Source organism: Exophiala xenobiotica (genome assembly GCF_000835505.1).
Source record: "Exophiala xenobiotica strain CBS 118157 unplaced genomic scaffold supercont1.1, whole genome shotgun sequence".
Lineage (NCBI taxonomy): Eukaryota > Fungi > Ascomycota > Eurotiomycetes > Chaetothyriales > Herpotrichiellaceae > Exophiala > Exophiala xenobiotica.
In genome coordinates this window covers 2,752,218-2,766,916 of record NW_013562494.1, presented here as the reverse complement: position 1 = coordinate 2,766,916, position 14,699 = coordinate 2,752,218, and the positions used below count along the sequence as shown (strand labels likewise).

Sequence of the window (14,699 nt, the reverse complement as noted above, 5' to 3'; positions counted from 1 at the left end):
GTTCGAGGTTGAGTAAGATTCTGTCGCGACAAGTCAGTATCAGTGAGCAGTAGCAAGTCGCGATGAAAATATGAGCCAGTCGATCTGTGATAAACGACTTCTGAAGTGGTACTCTCACAGATCGGCCTATGACGGCGCCCTTTCACCGCACGAAAGAACGTACCAAAGATTGGTTCAGTGAAGACCGTCACAAAGAGTGTGCCGCGAAGAGGATATCGAAAGTATTATGCTGAAAGTTGACCAGCTTTTGTTGCAGAAGAATATCCCGAACGGCAATCTTGAAAGGCTGCGAGGTGCGAAAGCGACACAAAGGGTTCTTGGAGAATCGAATGTGGATATTTCAAGTCTAAGTGAGAGAAAAGTCAGCGCGAGTGAACCATGGAAAACACCTCGAGATATGGGTATTGCTGCCCAAAGATGGAATAGCGCGCGTGAGGCTGGAGGGCGGTGTCGCGCATTGTGCCGTGTTTCTGTGCTTGCGCATGCCATGAGAATTGTCCTGTGTCTGTTCGTTCACTGTGATCAAGCTGCGCAAGTCCTCCCACGACCTCACAGTCGACATCATCCGCGACATCAAATGTATTCAACTCTTTACTCTTCCAGACAGGATTTTGTGTGTCGCACCAAGTCCAGCTATCCAGCTCTTCCTCGGACGCTCTGTGTTGAAAATCCTGACAAGGTGCAGAAGAGATTTCGCACATACCGGATCAATTGCGCAGTGGTTTAAATCGGGGGCCAAATTACAGCCAAAGCGACAGATTCGACAGGCAAACTCCGCGAGCAAGGATGCGCCAATGGAAGCAGGAAAGCAAGTAGCACTGCAAGACTAAGAAGACGCGCAGACAACAAGGGAGACCAAAATATGGGCAAGGTTGCGTAAAAGGAAGAGAAAGGAAGAAGAAGCAAGATGGTGGGAGGTGGAGGAAGAAGAAGCAGACGGATTCTCCCTCGAGTGAGGTAAGGTTTGAAGGCTGTAGTGGGCAAAGGCAAGCGAAGGATGGCACGGGTGGTACTGGTGGCACTGTGCGCGACTGTGGTAGGCGTGGTGGGCATCGCATGGGCGACCGAGGCGGGAAGAGTTGGCCATGGATGATGATTCGAGGGCTTCTAACCTAGTTGCTTAGCGAACCACTGGACAGCTTCTGGGCGGGATGGAGACTACACGCGCAGCAAAACGATGATGGGCGGGTTCAGCGACAGCTTTGGCACTCATGGCATTAGTTGGGCACCTGCGCAGCTTGCCAGTTTAGCTTCCTGCCCTCTAATAAGCATGAAGGTCTCGTCTCGTGGGTCTCCATATGCAGGCACCAAATGCACCACGCCTACGAGGGAATCAGGCACGTAAATGCCAACATACCTACCTAGGTACTATACCTACACAGTATTGCAAGGGCGCAGACAGTTCTGCTCATCGTGCTCATCTCAACATCGCTCATGTCTCACGTCTCACCCAACTGCTGACATCTTCAGGTCATCCAATTCATCCGAACGACGCTATGTGCCCGCCATACCCGTCTCTCAAACTCTACCCCTCCTCTTCGTCTGCCCAACGAGACTAGCAGCAAACCCTCCTGTCCTCCCCCAAGCTCAGTGCTGCTCATCCCTACCCTTCTCGCCCTTCTCGCGCCAAAGAACCCCCAAAAGACATCTGCTACTAACTATTGCGCCACTAAGGACTGCAGACCCCTGTCCGACATCGATACTCGACACCTATTTGCTGCTCCCTGCCGGCTGCAAGACCGGTGACGGTCCACTATCGATTCAAAAGCCAAACCGCTTTTCCATCTTGTATTGCGTTGGAGCAAGAGCAGAGCTCGTGCTGGTCTGTCCCTCTTCCTCCGATCTTCTTGAGAACTCAAATAAGGGCAACCTACGGAGAGATCGAGAGAAAAATTGGGTAAGGCCGGGATAACAACTACTCTGCTACTCCGTACAGGAATTACGAAAGACTGCTGATGCAGCAGGACCTCCCTTCCCTTCAAGCCCCTGACTACTGGCCTGTCATCAATTCCTGACACCTGTCATTCTCCCTTTGCCTCGTCCATGCACTCACAAGCCATCCGAAGAGAGGAAGGAAAAAGTTGTTTGTGGCAGGCATGAGCAAGGCACACAGGAAAAGCTATGCAAGCCAATCAGTTAATCTACCCCAATCGGTACGATGACCTGCATATCCGATCAGCCAACTGGTTGATCATCCTGGCGCCGTTCTCGCCTATCGCAGCGCCGGGGTAGCGAAGCCCCTTTTGGCCGCAGTGGTCCCTTGGAGCGCAAGAACGAGATCTCCACTGATGCCCGGTTGCAAGAGATGGAAGCTGCCTGGTGCACAAAATTGATTATCCAAGATCACGCAAAGAAACATGGCTCGCTTCCTGGTCGGGCACAAGTCAATATGCGTAGACAAGAGCACGGGTTTCACAATGGCATTCCGAAAAAGGCGGAAATCTCAACCGACGCATGAACTTCCGTGCAAAAGCTGACATGCGATAGGCCACGGTGGGGTTCAGGGCCAGCTGAACGTCGGGTGCTTTTTCACACCTGACCGAAAAAAGCAACTTGGCAGGATAATGCGACAGCTCTAAGCTACTCCTAGCTTCAAGCCATTTGTCGCACATGAGCTTGAGGAGCTGCGATCCCGGTCCTCTGTCAAACCTCGCCAGGTTTCCTTCTCATCTACTGCGAAATGGGGAAGCAACTGGAGTACACTAGCCTCAGTACAAGCCACAGGCCTTATGACCGATCCATTGCGCTGGGACAATGCAAGTCATCCCAAACTGAGATCGCCCTCTTCGCTTGGCGAATCTCGATATGGCTGGATGCATGGCGTGGCTTGAATATACCCCTGACCAACTGCACCTAGCCTATTCTCTATCGAAGATGTCGGATCTGGATGTGTCTTTCCTGACCATACATAACGCCGGACAAGATTGAATGTCAGCTCGTTTTTGCTGTGTAGGCTTCGAAATGTGGTTGCTTGCGCGCCGTGTTGGAATTACTTATTCAGACCTTTCTCTGTCAGGCTTGGTGACAGGAGATGTTTACAAGGCCCAGCCAACAGCAGCTTCATCCCCTGGGAATTCTATCTGTGCATATCTGTTTGCATGGTTACATAGTTGGCTTTTTCCACAAGTGCGTGTTCTTTCGTCGTGTACTAAATTTATCTGCTGGGTCCTGCAGGGTCGAAGCAGGGCACGTATGTGGTTGAAACGGAATGGTAGGAGCACAGTATGCAATATTTGTTCAGGGCTTGCGACTAATCACATAAGGGGGCTGAGAAGAAGATCATCATGATGAGCTAGCTATTTGCTTGTGCAATGTAGCCCTGCGGGCCATGGGGCAACTCATCGAAATGACCTAAATTCAACTTCCATAGCCCATTCTCCAGATGATGATATTCATAAATCATTCTCCAGGCAAATTCAAGCCCATGCCCCTTGAAGTGATGATTTTCGAGCGCTCCCTTTGGCGCCATGATATGCGCATCACGTAAGAAAATGCTGCTGATGCTGATGATGAAGCAGTAGTCGGAACATCGCGATAGGAAAATTCAGGGCCGTGATCGCTGTGCTTGCTTGTCTTTGAAAGCAAAGCGAAGTCCGCTGCTCCATGAGACGAAACGGAACGGAATGGAAACGTGCTGGATATGGCCAACCGTCCTGTCGCCAGTGGACGAAATGCTATACAATCCAGGATGAGTAAATCGAAGGTGTTTGGTGAAAGCAAGACTGAAAAGCGTTGAATAGGGATGTGATCAGATTGTGCTAGCATGTGAAGCATGCTTATGCTTGGAGTGCTCTGGGATCCTGTTTTGTCTGATTACCGAATGATCCAGCTGAAAGGGATGAAGTTGAAGTGTCGACAGAGCGGACATGATGGGTTGGCGGGCCAGGCTCAAGCTTGTGCCCGAAGTAATGATGCCGGGGAAACGGTGCAGGTGGCCGTATGACCCTCACCAAGATTGTCGTCGACCAGAAATTCTGACGTTGTAAGCATTGATCCATTTCAAGCTTGTGTCGACGTGAAGCTTCTCAGAGCCCGTTGCTGAAATCCGGAATGCGATTCTCCTGTGGCTGCCAGGCAGTCTCCTTGGTCAGATAGCGCACATCAACATAGCGCCTCCCTTTTGTGCCGATTTTCTTGATGAAAGCCTCCTCCTCAAAGCCAGCACTCTCGAGCCACTCCTTCAACCAGACATCATACTCGTCTTCGCGATCGTCAATCTTTGCGGCCTTGCTGAAATCCTTCTTCTCTTCACGCGGAGGGAGCGCCTTGCGCGCCGCATACAGACCGTTCGCACGGCCATAGAACTCGCCCTTCGCGTAACCCCAGTCCCGACTGGCTTCCACGGATCGCTCGAGCTTGTACTTCTGCTCCGGTGTGATGGGCCGGTTGTAGCTGCGAACTTGGAAGATGATCTTGTGCAGATCGCGCCCGCCGCCGCAGTTGTAGAGATGCTTGATCTCCGGGGCCGCGTGGAAGTCGTAGCCGCCCTTGCTCATGTGGCCACGGTCCGTGGCGTCGAGGAGTGCGTCCATCAGGCATCGGCCCACGCCCTTCTGTCGGAAATCGTGCGCGACGTAGATCTCGAGCTCGGCCGTGGTCGTTTCGACGTAGTCGCAGGCGGACCAGTCGGTGGCCGAGGCCCAGCCCACGATGTTCTCGTCTTTGACGACCGCGTTGTAATTGGGGTCGACGTTTTGGATCGGGTGGTTTGGGTTCACGCGTCGCGAGGCCGGCTTGTGGCGCGAGTGTTTGCGGTTACGTTCGACGGCGACGATGACGGGTAGGCGAGCGGATGTGGACATGTTGTGCCGTGTTTCCATATCGTACTCGGTGATCTCGACGAGTTCGGACGGGCGCACGCCGTTCTTGATGTGCCAGTTGTAGATGCGGGTCATGCCTGGGTAGTCTGCTCGGACGGCGGGACGGAGGTAGACGTTTGTCTTGAGTTGTTTGGGCTGGCGTGGTTCGGGGTTGACGGCAGCAGCTTCAGTCATGGAAGTCTCTCGAAGTTTGCGCTGGGCTTCGGCTTCCTTTTGCTGGCGTGCCAGGTACGTCATTCGTCTGTCAATGTACAACTGGGCGGTCTCGTCTTTGTATTTCAAGGTCTCGACATCTCTTGCGTCGAGTTTGACCTCGGCGTTAAAATCGGGTGGCGAGACATTGGAAACCTCCAGGATTTCACTGCCAGGTCGACGGCCGTAGTGTGCCGCATTGTCGAGAGTGAGGATAGTGTCTCTGGGAACGAAGCCAATGCCGTCGGCGACATTGTTGACGTCTTGGACCTGTTCGGCTGGAAGAACCCCGAAGTCGATTTCAGAGGTCGACTGTTCCTGTGGAGGGACTCCTGAAGAAAGCGCAACGTTCTGCATTGTTCGGACCGTGTTCGTACCGAGCCATCCTTCAAAACCGTGGATGTATTCTGGGGTGTTGTTGTGGAATTGTGCACGATGTTCCCAGTCAATGGGAGGTGGTTGCAGCTTACCGTCCCATCCAATCAGTGCTGATTCTCCCACTGCTGGCTCTCGGCTGCGGATGAGTTTCCCATATTCAGCTTCGAGCAATCCCATGGGTCTGGTAGAGCCATCAGTCACGTCTGTGCCTGCTGCGTTGCTGTCTGGTTTGTGAGGTGGCGGCTTGGTCTCTGCATTCGTTACCCATTTGCTGCGATTACGAGTGATCTTCGCTTGAGGAGGTGAGGTTTCAGTAGGGGACGGCTGAGATGTGACAGTGGTGTTTGTTCTAGCAGAGTCCCCCGGATCATCGGAGGAATTCCGAAGGGCCTGCTGTGAAACTTCCACACCCTTGGTTGTCGCTGAGTTGATTAGAACCCCAGAATTATCTCTTGTCGCAAGGTGCGAGGAGGTCGTGTCTTCTGCTTGAATGCTTGCCGATGCTTCTTGCCAGGCCGCCGGGATTGGACGGGCATTCTTTTCTTCCCCCTTGCCCTCTGTTGCTCCTTGTTTAGGTTCTCCACGCTCCCGAATAGACTGCGATTGATCCAGGTTTTTGCCTTGCTCAGGAGCAATTTGACATTGCGGTGGAGGCGGCTGGACGGGAAGTATAGAATTGTCAGTGGCGTCTGGAGTGATAGGTCTCCGGAGGAAGTCAAGTGTCGTCAGGCCGGTAGTGACATCTTCTCCCTGGGCCTGCCGTCTCATGCGCATATGGGCTTCGCGAAGACCGACTCCTTGAAGACGCTTTATCACTTGCTCGGGAGTTTCTCCTTCCTTCTTGAGGGTGGCGTACGTTGCGGGAGTCTTGTCCTTTGAGGTAGCCAGATCGTGTCGTGTAGGAGGCTTCTTATCCGGAATGTATTGGGGAACTGGGGATTTGTGTCTTGGTTTGAGATCCGGTCTGTTAAGCTCAGATTGATCCCAGCCATTAGTCCGCTGCGAGACTTCGAGGGCCCATGAAGCCTGTTCAGTCTTCCACGCTGAAGCATGTTTGGCCTGCTCTTCATCAACAGGAGGCTGGGGGGCTGAGTTGACGTGAGAAGCTGAAACACGGTTACTTGGTTCGTGATTGCTTCTTGAGCTTATTGCAGGCTCCCTCCGAGGGTGTCCGTAAGCTTTCTTGTTGAAACCAGGAATGGTGATGCTAGATCGTGATGGTGAGCGAGCCTGTGGTTCTCTTGACGGACCAGCCACTGGGCTCCATCCTGCCGACGAGTCTTGGGCAGGTTCTTGTGGTTTCAGATTCCACGCTGGATGGTGGGAAGGTTGACTGTCGGATGAGAGTTGACTCTTCATCTCAGACTGGTTCTTTCCCCTCGCAGACGGGGAGCCATATTTGTCGGGGTGAAAGCTGTACATGTTGCCTCCGGAGCAGGACTGTGTTGGAAGAAGTGAGGGTGTCAGCAGGAGAGGACAAAGCACGCGCGGACGAAGGAGGGAAGGTGAACTGGGAACGAGAGTGGACGCGCTTTTGTATAATGATCACTGAGGACCTGTCTTGGCGCAACAAATCGGTTGTCCGTGAATGAGGACCTTCTGAAGGGAAACTGAGGTGGCCGCGCGAAGTCATCTTCCATCGTTGAAGGTCCTAAGAATGGTATCGACATCATGTGAAGCTGGCGTCAGGATGAGGTCTGAGGCAGTCTAACAATCGGTTCTATATTTTATTATTCGTCCCATCTGAGATCTCATTGACTCACCCAGTTGGGGGGGTGATTATGGGTAGGTAAACACGTGGTAGTAATTTTCTCGACCATGGTAACAAGGGCACGATCCTCAGAACCAAGTGATGTCAAGTTCAAGCTGTGAATGTGCGGGTGTCACAGAAAATACTCAGTGAGGATGGATGGTTCACGAGTGTTGTCTGCCTGGGCTGTTTGGGTGTTTGGGATAACTGACTAACCTATAGCCCCTACCCGGCACTTTGCCATCTTCTGCTTAGTGGGCAGTTTTAGAGAGCCTAGTAGCCTCACTAGGCCCTGATGGCCCATTGATGGCCCTCACCTCTCACCAGACTGCCAATCATTCACGACTACAATAGCAAGCTGTCCTGTTTTCGGCCATCACCAACAAGCCATCAGCATGAGGACGAGTCTTTGATAAGCTGTTCTTTCAGCCCATAATCGATGTGCATATGAAAGGAAGTGGTAAACATTCACCCATAGCTTTGTCTTTGACCACATCTACCTGGGTTGGCTTTGGAATTGCTGCTACACGCACGGGTATCTCGCACCATGCTAGAACGGTGAACAAGGATTCTGTTCCAGGCAAAATGCTTTCCATACTCCGCAAGGCTCGCTTGAAGGACAAGGAGATGCGCATCTTGATGCTGTACGGGCATTCTCTGGCCAGTTGATCTCAACTATGCTGACCCAACCGAAAGGGGACTGGACAATGCTGGCAAAACAACCATAGTCAAAAAAGTCATGAATGAAGATGTCAACAGAGTCAGTCCGACGCTCGGCTTCATCATCAAAACCATTGACTTCCAAGGGTGCGAGTCGATATTTTGTCCTACCAATGGTTGCCCTGCTGATTGTGCTTTCTGCAGCTACAAGCTCAACATCTGGGACGTGGGAGGCCAAAAAACAATCAGATCCTACTGGAGAAACTATTTTGAAAAGACCGACGCACTCATCTGGGTGGTCGACGCCACTGACCGGCTACGCATGGACGACTGCAAGGCAGAGTTGAAGGGTTTATTGATGGAGGAGGTGAGTCTAGTCTGCCATTCCAACAGAAAGCGTCTGGTGCTGACAAGAGCAAGCGCTTGGCCGGTGCAAGTCTGCTGGTGTTTCTCAACAAGACCGACGTGGCAGGTGGCATGAGCGAGGAAGAGGTCACGAAGGCACTCGAGCTCGACAGGATCTTGACTCATCGGTGGGTTGTGGTGCCTTGTAGTGCCATGACGGGAAGAAACTTGGAGAAAGGGTTGGACTGGGTGGTTCAGGATGCCAGAGACCGGCTGTTCTTGTATTGATATCGACGACTGTGGGAGATGATGCACTCATCATCAGTAGAAAGGAGGTATTCAAATCATATTCACCGAAGACGCCATGTCTGAGAAATGCGAAACAAGCGCTTGGGAGGCGCATGGGTCCCCTGCTAGACACACAGGCCGCAATGTGGCCGGATGTTGTGTCGCGGACGGAAGGCCAGACACGAGACCGCAGCGGCCTCCTCAGGGTCATCAATGGATATATGCATCTACGTAAATCCGTCACCAACAATGTTCATACGAAGGAAGAGGGCACCGAGTGAAGTTGAAGAGTAAGAGAGGAAGAGGGGGATCCGCAACTTACCTAAAGTTGAGTTTCCAGCTGCATTGCGGAGACGCGCTCCAAGTCCTTTGCCTGCGCAACGCCCGGAACAATCGACATCAACAACACTGGCAGAAAAACAATATACACAATTCCATCTTTGTCCGACTCCACAAAATTTCATCTCTGCAAATTGCTCAGCCGGCCTACCTCTGCTTCATACGCGTTCCTTCGCTACTCATATTCTTTCGCTTCACCCTCGATGAGCGCCGGCCGTTCTTTCGAACCAATTGCATCGTTACGACGTCTCCGAGCGATGAATGCGCTCTAGCTCATACTACCCTTTCAATTGTCTACTCTCGAGAGGTTGCATGACCGGACTTAATCATGGACGCGTCAAAGGATGGATCGGAGTCCGTCGACCAGTTCCTGGCTCGAATTGCGAGTTTGAACTCGAAGCAGGGACAAGAGGAGGCAGAACGGTCGAGAAGAATGGAGGAAGAGATGCTGCAAGCTAGAAAAGAAAGACAGGCTAGAAGAGCGGGTAGGCATTTATTCTAAGGCAAATTATAGCCCTGGAGACGCTGACAATGGTATAGAACGTGCGCGTTCTCTCTCCCCTTCGAAGACCGGTCCAATGCCCTCCTTGCGCCCCGTGGGCGAGACTGCACCGAAGCCCGGTCAAGGCATCGAGCCCCCAGTCGCCCTCACGCCCCCTTCTCAATCTCGGACATTCGGGCGCGCCGGTTCTATGTCGCCAAAGGCAGATCGCGTTTCCGTCACGTCCCTCGACTTCTCGAGGCCTCTCCCTCCCCACCCTCTAGCTGAAAAGCCGTCCATGCCGAGTCCGCCTACGAATGCAACTGCTCTATCGCGAAGCGGAACGCTATCATGGAAACAACGACCCTTGTCCAGAGGGACTGGTTCATTCAGGTCAAGACCACAATCGGTAGCATCAATTGCAGACATCAGTCCAGGCCCAAAACCTGACCAGCCAAAGAACATGGATGAAATGTCAAGGCAAGAGATTGCGGCTTCCTTGGGGGCGAGAGATCCTTCGTGGTTCCGCCAAACCGCGGACCGAGGGTCGAACTCGGCGGCATACCGGAAGAATGACAGTGAAACGGACAGACCTGCGTCCTTCTCCAGCCGGAGTATGAGGCTTCCTGGAATGTCCAAAGCCTCCAATCGTGCTGAAGACCGTGCGAACGACGAGCCACATTCCCCTGACCTCTCTTCATCGCCTCCCAAGCAGGCCCCTACACCAACATTGGACCACGCACAGACACCCGTCCTAGAACCTTCCTTGCCCATAAGACCAGCTTCTATGGTCTCCTCACCTTCCAGGTCTCCAACACTGGACTTGCCGCCATTTAAGCCTTTGGGCCTTACAACAACCGCAGATGTAGACCTGCCTGCGCTTGGGCGGACTTCCAGTGTGCTCTCTTCGGCGGAGCGCCCTCCATCTCCTACTAAAGGTCTAGGCGGCTTTGTCCAAAGCGCAATGATGAAGAGATCTGACAGTGTGAGCAAGAGATGGAGTGTCCAGGCCAATGCCGGCCTGAAACGGGGAGACTCTGTTGCAAATGCCCGACCACCACATCTCGCTGGAGTGTCTGGTTTCAGTCCTGGCCACAGTCGGAATTCTTCGAAAGACGCTAGAGCTTTCATGGAAGGCAATTCTTCCCCGTTATCGAGCTCGAGACCTGTCTCCAGTCATGTTTCCGACGCTGTGCCTATGATCAGAGGCCGTCCACTGCCACAACCAGAAACCCATGAAGCCGAGTCACAACAAGCTTCGCAATCAGCCGACATAGGATCAAAGCAGGCTGAGCCATCCACCTCATTCTCCCAACAACACAAGGCTCGGCCAATGACCCCACCGCCTCCGGAATCGCCACTGGCCCGAAGTCCATCAAAGACCATGGACCCTCGTCGCTGGAGTCCAACTAAAGCGAGCTGGCTTGAGAGTGCATTGAACAAGCCAGATTCGCCCCGATTCACGCCAGCTAAGCCAGAGATACCCGCATGGAAGCTGAACATGCAACGCTCCAAAGCCGAACAGCAAGCACAGGCAACTGAAACAGCTTCTATTGGCTCAAAGCCGGCCACAGCAACAGAAGTCCTTCAGTCACCTCCCTTAAGGTCAGTATCACCAAGAAGGGAGCTGCTTTCCGAAAAAACTGATAGTATCTCTATGCCAAAAAGTGGCGCGTCCAACAGAAGTGCGCCGGTGTTGTCTTCAAAGCCAGAGATGGACGCTTCTTCGGCCACCAAGCAGCCTGTAATAGAGGGAAAAGAGGGCAAACCGACTGTTCCGTCGAAGAGAAACATCACTCCTATGTCCGTTCGAACGTCATCCAATGACAAGAAGGAAGAAGCTGCCCCGGATGCAGGGCCGAAGCAGGACTCTGTCGAGAAGGTCGAACTGCGATCAGATACCAAGCCTCCCAATGTCAAACCTAAGCCGCAGACACCGCCTAAAACAGATTTCAGAACGAATCTCAAGTCGCGTCAGGCTCCGCCCACGGCCGGTAACGGTTCCGAACCCGAGTTCAAAGCAGTGTTTGGCAAGTTAAAGCGGACTCAGACTCAACATTATGTCGCACCGGACACGCTCAAAGACAATATCACCCGAGGCAAAGCTGCACTGAGCGTTACAGGAGGTCCACAAAAGACCAAACGTGTCGACGAATTCAAAGAAAGCATCTTACAAAAGAAGGATGCCATGAAGACAGCCGCGGGATCGATCGGAAAGCATCCTGAACCAGTCACATTACTTGACAAGTCCGCGGATTCTGTCCCTGAGGCCTTGGCGAGGCGCAAGACTTTACACAAAACTGCTCCCTCTACCGAGAAGGTCGATGCCGCAAAGACATTTGATCCTCCAAGTAAGACAACTGCTCCAGCAGCGGCAGCCCACATTGGGCCCGAAAAGTCTGCGGCACTAAAGAAAGGATCATCTGCGCCTGCACAAGTCACAGTCGGCACACCGTCGAAGTCTGCAGATAATCATAATGGAGTGGTGACAGCAGCAGCAGCACCAGAAACGTTCGCCAAGCCAGTTGTGCTGTCAAGTCGAATCCAACCACAGCTACCGGACACAGGGAAGGCTGCTGATGCTGTCGAACCTTTATCGGCCGCTAGCATCAAACCAAAGGTCTCCGAGAATAGTAAGATTGCAGCTCGGCTGAACCCTGCGCTTGCTGGCTTGCTGTCGCGAAGCGCCAGTCCTAAACTTTCTGCAGACCAGTCATCTCTTACTAGTGGGCAGCGCGAAGGCCAGACCACTGAGCGCTCTTCCAGTGAAGGTGCAGTTAACAGTGCCCAGGAATTGACACACATGACGAAGGGTCGAGCAAAAGGTCCCAAAAGAAGAGTGCCGAATTCCAGTTCGTCATCCAAAGATACTACACAACCAGAGAAGCAAGAGGCTGCGTCACGGTCAGCCAACACGGTTGCAGACAACCCTTCCATTGTTAAGTCTGTGCCGAAGGCGACCAATTCATTACCCTCGCGATCTTTCAGTCCTAAGCCTTCGCCGAGCAAGCCGAATACGCAGGCGGACAGCCCGCAAGCATTTCCAAGGAGATCCGGCGACAACGCACAAAGAGTCCTGCCGGAACCTGAAAGTGTCAAAGGAGGACCTAAGGTCGCAGACCAATTTGACGGTGGTTCCTCCATGACGACAGGACCAACTTCAAGCGCAGCACCAAAGCCGCGACCAGCTGTAGCAAACAAGTCCGCGGAGTTGAGAAAGGTCTCGCAATCCACCACGTCTTCCAACGGCATCGACGGCGCTGCTGCGAAACCATCTACTCCTAAGAAGTTCGAAATCCTGACTGATCGGCCGGTACCTGTGGCATCACCTCCAGAGTCGGACGGAGAGAGAAAGTTGACGTCGCAAACTCCGGCTCAGAGCTCGAAGATGCCGCTAACACCTAGCAAGACCAAGCTGAACACACCAAGACCATCGAAGCCGATCATCGAAAGCCCAGCAAAGCCTGCCATCACCACCCCCGCTTCTAGAGTCAATGGCCTCGGGTTGCAGCTAGGAGCGTCGTCCAAAACAGTAGCTGCCACACCGGAACTCACACCCCCACCCGAGGTTGAAGTTGCTTCCTCTCGGATATTGTCATCCCCAAGCAAGGCTTCGTTACCATCTAAGTCGTCTTCTACACTGAAGCCTCGGCTCGAAACGTTCTTCGGCAGCCTGCCTCAAGCGAAGGAAAAGGCGGACTTTGACACAGAGGCGTTCCTGATCTCTCAGCACAAGGTAGCAGAAAAGCCCAAGACACTCTCAAATCAGATCTGGGAAGTGACTGGTGACGGAAAGAGGACACCCATGCCACCTCAACAAGAGCACATACTTTTCGAAGACTGCATGTACTTGTCGGTACACTCCATGCAGTCGTCGAATGGTTCGAAGACGAATGAAGTCTATCTTTGGTGTGGAGACGAGGTGCCTGAAGCGGCTGTCGAGGATGCTCAATTGTTCTGCAGAAAGGTTGCCCGCGACAACAATGCCAAGTTACAGGTCGTCAAGCAGGGCAAAGAAAGCTCGGAGTTCTTTCAGGCACTGGGTGGCATTGTCATTATACGAAGAAACAAGGCCTCGGCGTTGTATATGCTGTGTGGTAAACGGCACCTCGGGCACGTCGCTTTTGACGAGGTTGCCTTTTCTACTTCCAGTCTGGCTTCCGGATTTCCTTTCTTAATATCTGCCAAGTTTGGGAAACTCTACCTATGGAAGGGGGTCGGCTCCAATCAACAAGATGTTGGATGTGCGAGGCTTATCGGCATGGACTTGGGTCTCACTGGAGAGATTGAAGAGGTTTCCGAAGGCCAGGAACCTGCAGGTTTCTGGGAGGCATTTTCATCCCAATCTCCAAGAATATCACGAACGAAAAGACTCCCCGGGTCGAGCGAAGCAAGGAGCTGTCTACCTAAGCTGTACCGTGTTGAACACGACCGACCGAAATCGTCAAGTGGCTTCTGGGGTTTGCGGTCGGCCTTACCACCGAAGCAGTCCAACAGTGCGCTCATGGAGGAAATCTCACCATTCACCCAGAGAGATCTGGACCCCAATCACATACATCTCCTTGACATATACGAAGAGCTCTATGTGTAAGTTTTTTACCCACCGAAACTCGCAACTATGCTTTGCTGACCAGGATATCCATAGGCTCGTTGGTGCTTCTGCCAAAAAACCGGCGGAATTTGTCACCGCGGTACAAGTTGCACAAGAAATTGCTGTTCTTGCACCATCAATACAAGACCGACCACTCTTGCCTGCTTGTTATGTTGTGATGGGTGATCCTCCTCAAATTATCAAAGATGTCTTTCGGAAATGGAGACCGGACCGGACAACAGCTTCGTGTAAGGCCCTGTGTATACGGGTCGAAGAAGTCCTGGGGGACCTTGGCATTACCTTGTAAACGAATATTCATATCGCACATTGGGCATGACGAATTCGTGTCCTTTTTTGAGACCAACTCTAACGCTTCTTTTCTTGACAAGGTCATTATTGTACATTTTTACCCTTTCTTGTATGACGGACGATTGGGCCAAAAGTCGGATTCAGAATTGAGACGGACGAATGAAATGAGATGGGTATATGTTGGAGGTTGCTACGCGAGAAGCTAGACTGTCGATGAGCTATGGAAAGGACATTCTACCGAATTCAAATGAAAGTCAATGTGGTCTGTGGAGGACAAGAGCAATATTCCGGCGACTGGGTCGTCGTCGTCTACCACAGTCTTCGCTGTACTCCAACGTAGGATAAAGTCCAATGGGCTGAGAGCACGTGAAGATAAGGAAAGCACGGAAAGATAAGGAAAGATCTAGACTCGGAACATGATATTGGCCGTCTCACCAATCAACAGCTGCTTACATAATGTGATATCGGGTTATCTACACCAAAACCTCCGACGTCGCGTCATGATTTATCGGCGACGAAAACCATTTTCTTTCACCTCCCTTTCGA

At 52.4% G+C, this 14,699-nt stretch overlaps 4 protein-coding genes across 5 annotated transcripts; 2 read left to right on the top strand and 2 right to left on the bottom strand.

Moving 5' to 3' along the window:
• Positions 1–362: 362 nt before the first annotated feature.
• Positions 363–701, bottom strand: PV05_01075 (uncharacterized protein; the record flags this gene model as incomplete). Its single annotated transcript, XM_013466024.1, has 1 exon — positions 363–701. The coding sequence occupies one exon, from the start codon at positions 699–701 to the stop codon at positions 363–365; it is 339 nt and encodes a 112-aa protein (XP_013321478.1).
• A 2,517-nt stretch (positions 702–3,218) lies between these two features.
• Positions 3,219–7,289, bottom strand: PV05_01074 (uncharacterized protein). The gene is made up of 2 exons (XM_013466023.1): positions 6,923–7,289; positions 3,219–6,830 (listed from the first exon to the last, which is right to left on the bottom strand). The coding sequence occupies exons 1-2, from the start codon at positions 7,061–7,063 to the stop codon at positions 4,026–4,028; spliced, it is 2,946 nt and encodes a 981-aa protein (XP_013321477.1). The 5' UTR covers positions 7,064–7,289; the 3' UTR covers positions 3,219–4,025.
• Positions 7,290–7,488: 199 nt separating this feature from the next.
• Positions 7,489–8,558, top strand: PV05_01073 (uncharacterized protein). Its single transcript, XM_013466022.1, has 4 exons — positions 7,489–7,784; positions 7,837–7,947; positions 8,005–8,167; positions 8,221–8,558. The coding sequence occupies exons 1-4, from the start codon at positions 7,588–7,590 to the stop codon at positions 8,431–8,433; spliced, it is 684 nt and encodes a 227-aa protein (XP_013321476.1). The 5' UTR covers positions 7,489–7,587; the 3' UTR covers positions 8,434–8,558.
• Positions 8,559–8,664: 106 nt separating this feature from the next.
• Positions 8,665–14,579, top strand: PV05_01072. 2 transcript variants are annotated; one of them, XM_013466020.1, is made up of 4 exons: positions 8,665–9,257; positions 9,313–10,858; positions 10,922–13,840; positions 13,899–14,579. In XM_013466020.1, the coding sequence occupies exons 1-4, from the start codon at positions 9,101–9,103 to the stop codon at positions 14,149–14,151; spliced, it is 4,875 nt and encodes a 1,624-aa protein (XP_013321474.1). In that variant the 5' UTR covers positions 8,665–9,100; the 3' UTR covers positions 14,152–14,579. The 2 variants fall into 2 exon arrangements, with proteins under 2 accessions (XP_013321474.1, XP_013321475.1); XM_013466021.1 differs by having other exon boundaries at positions 9,313–13,840.
• The last annotated feature ends 120 nt before the right edge of the window (positions 14,580–14,699 follow it).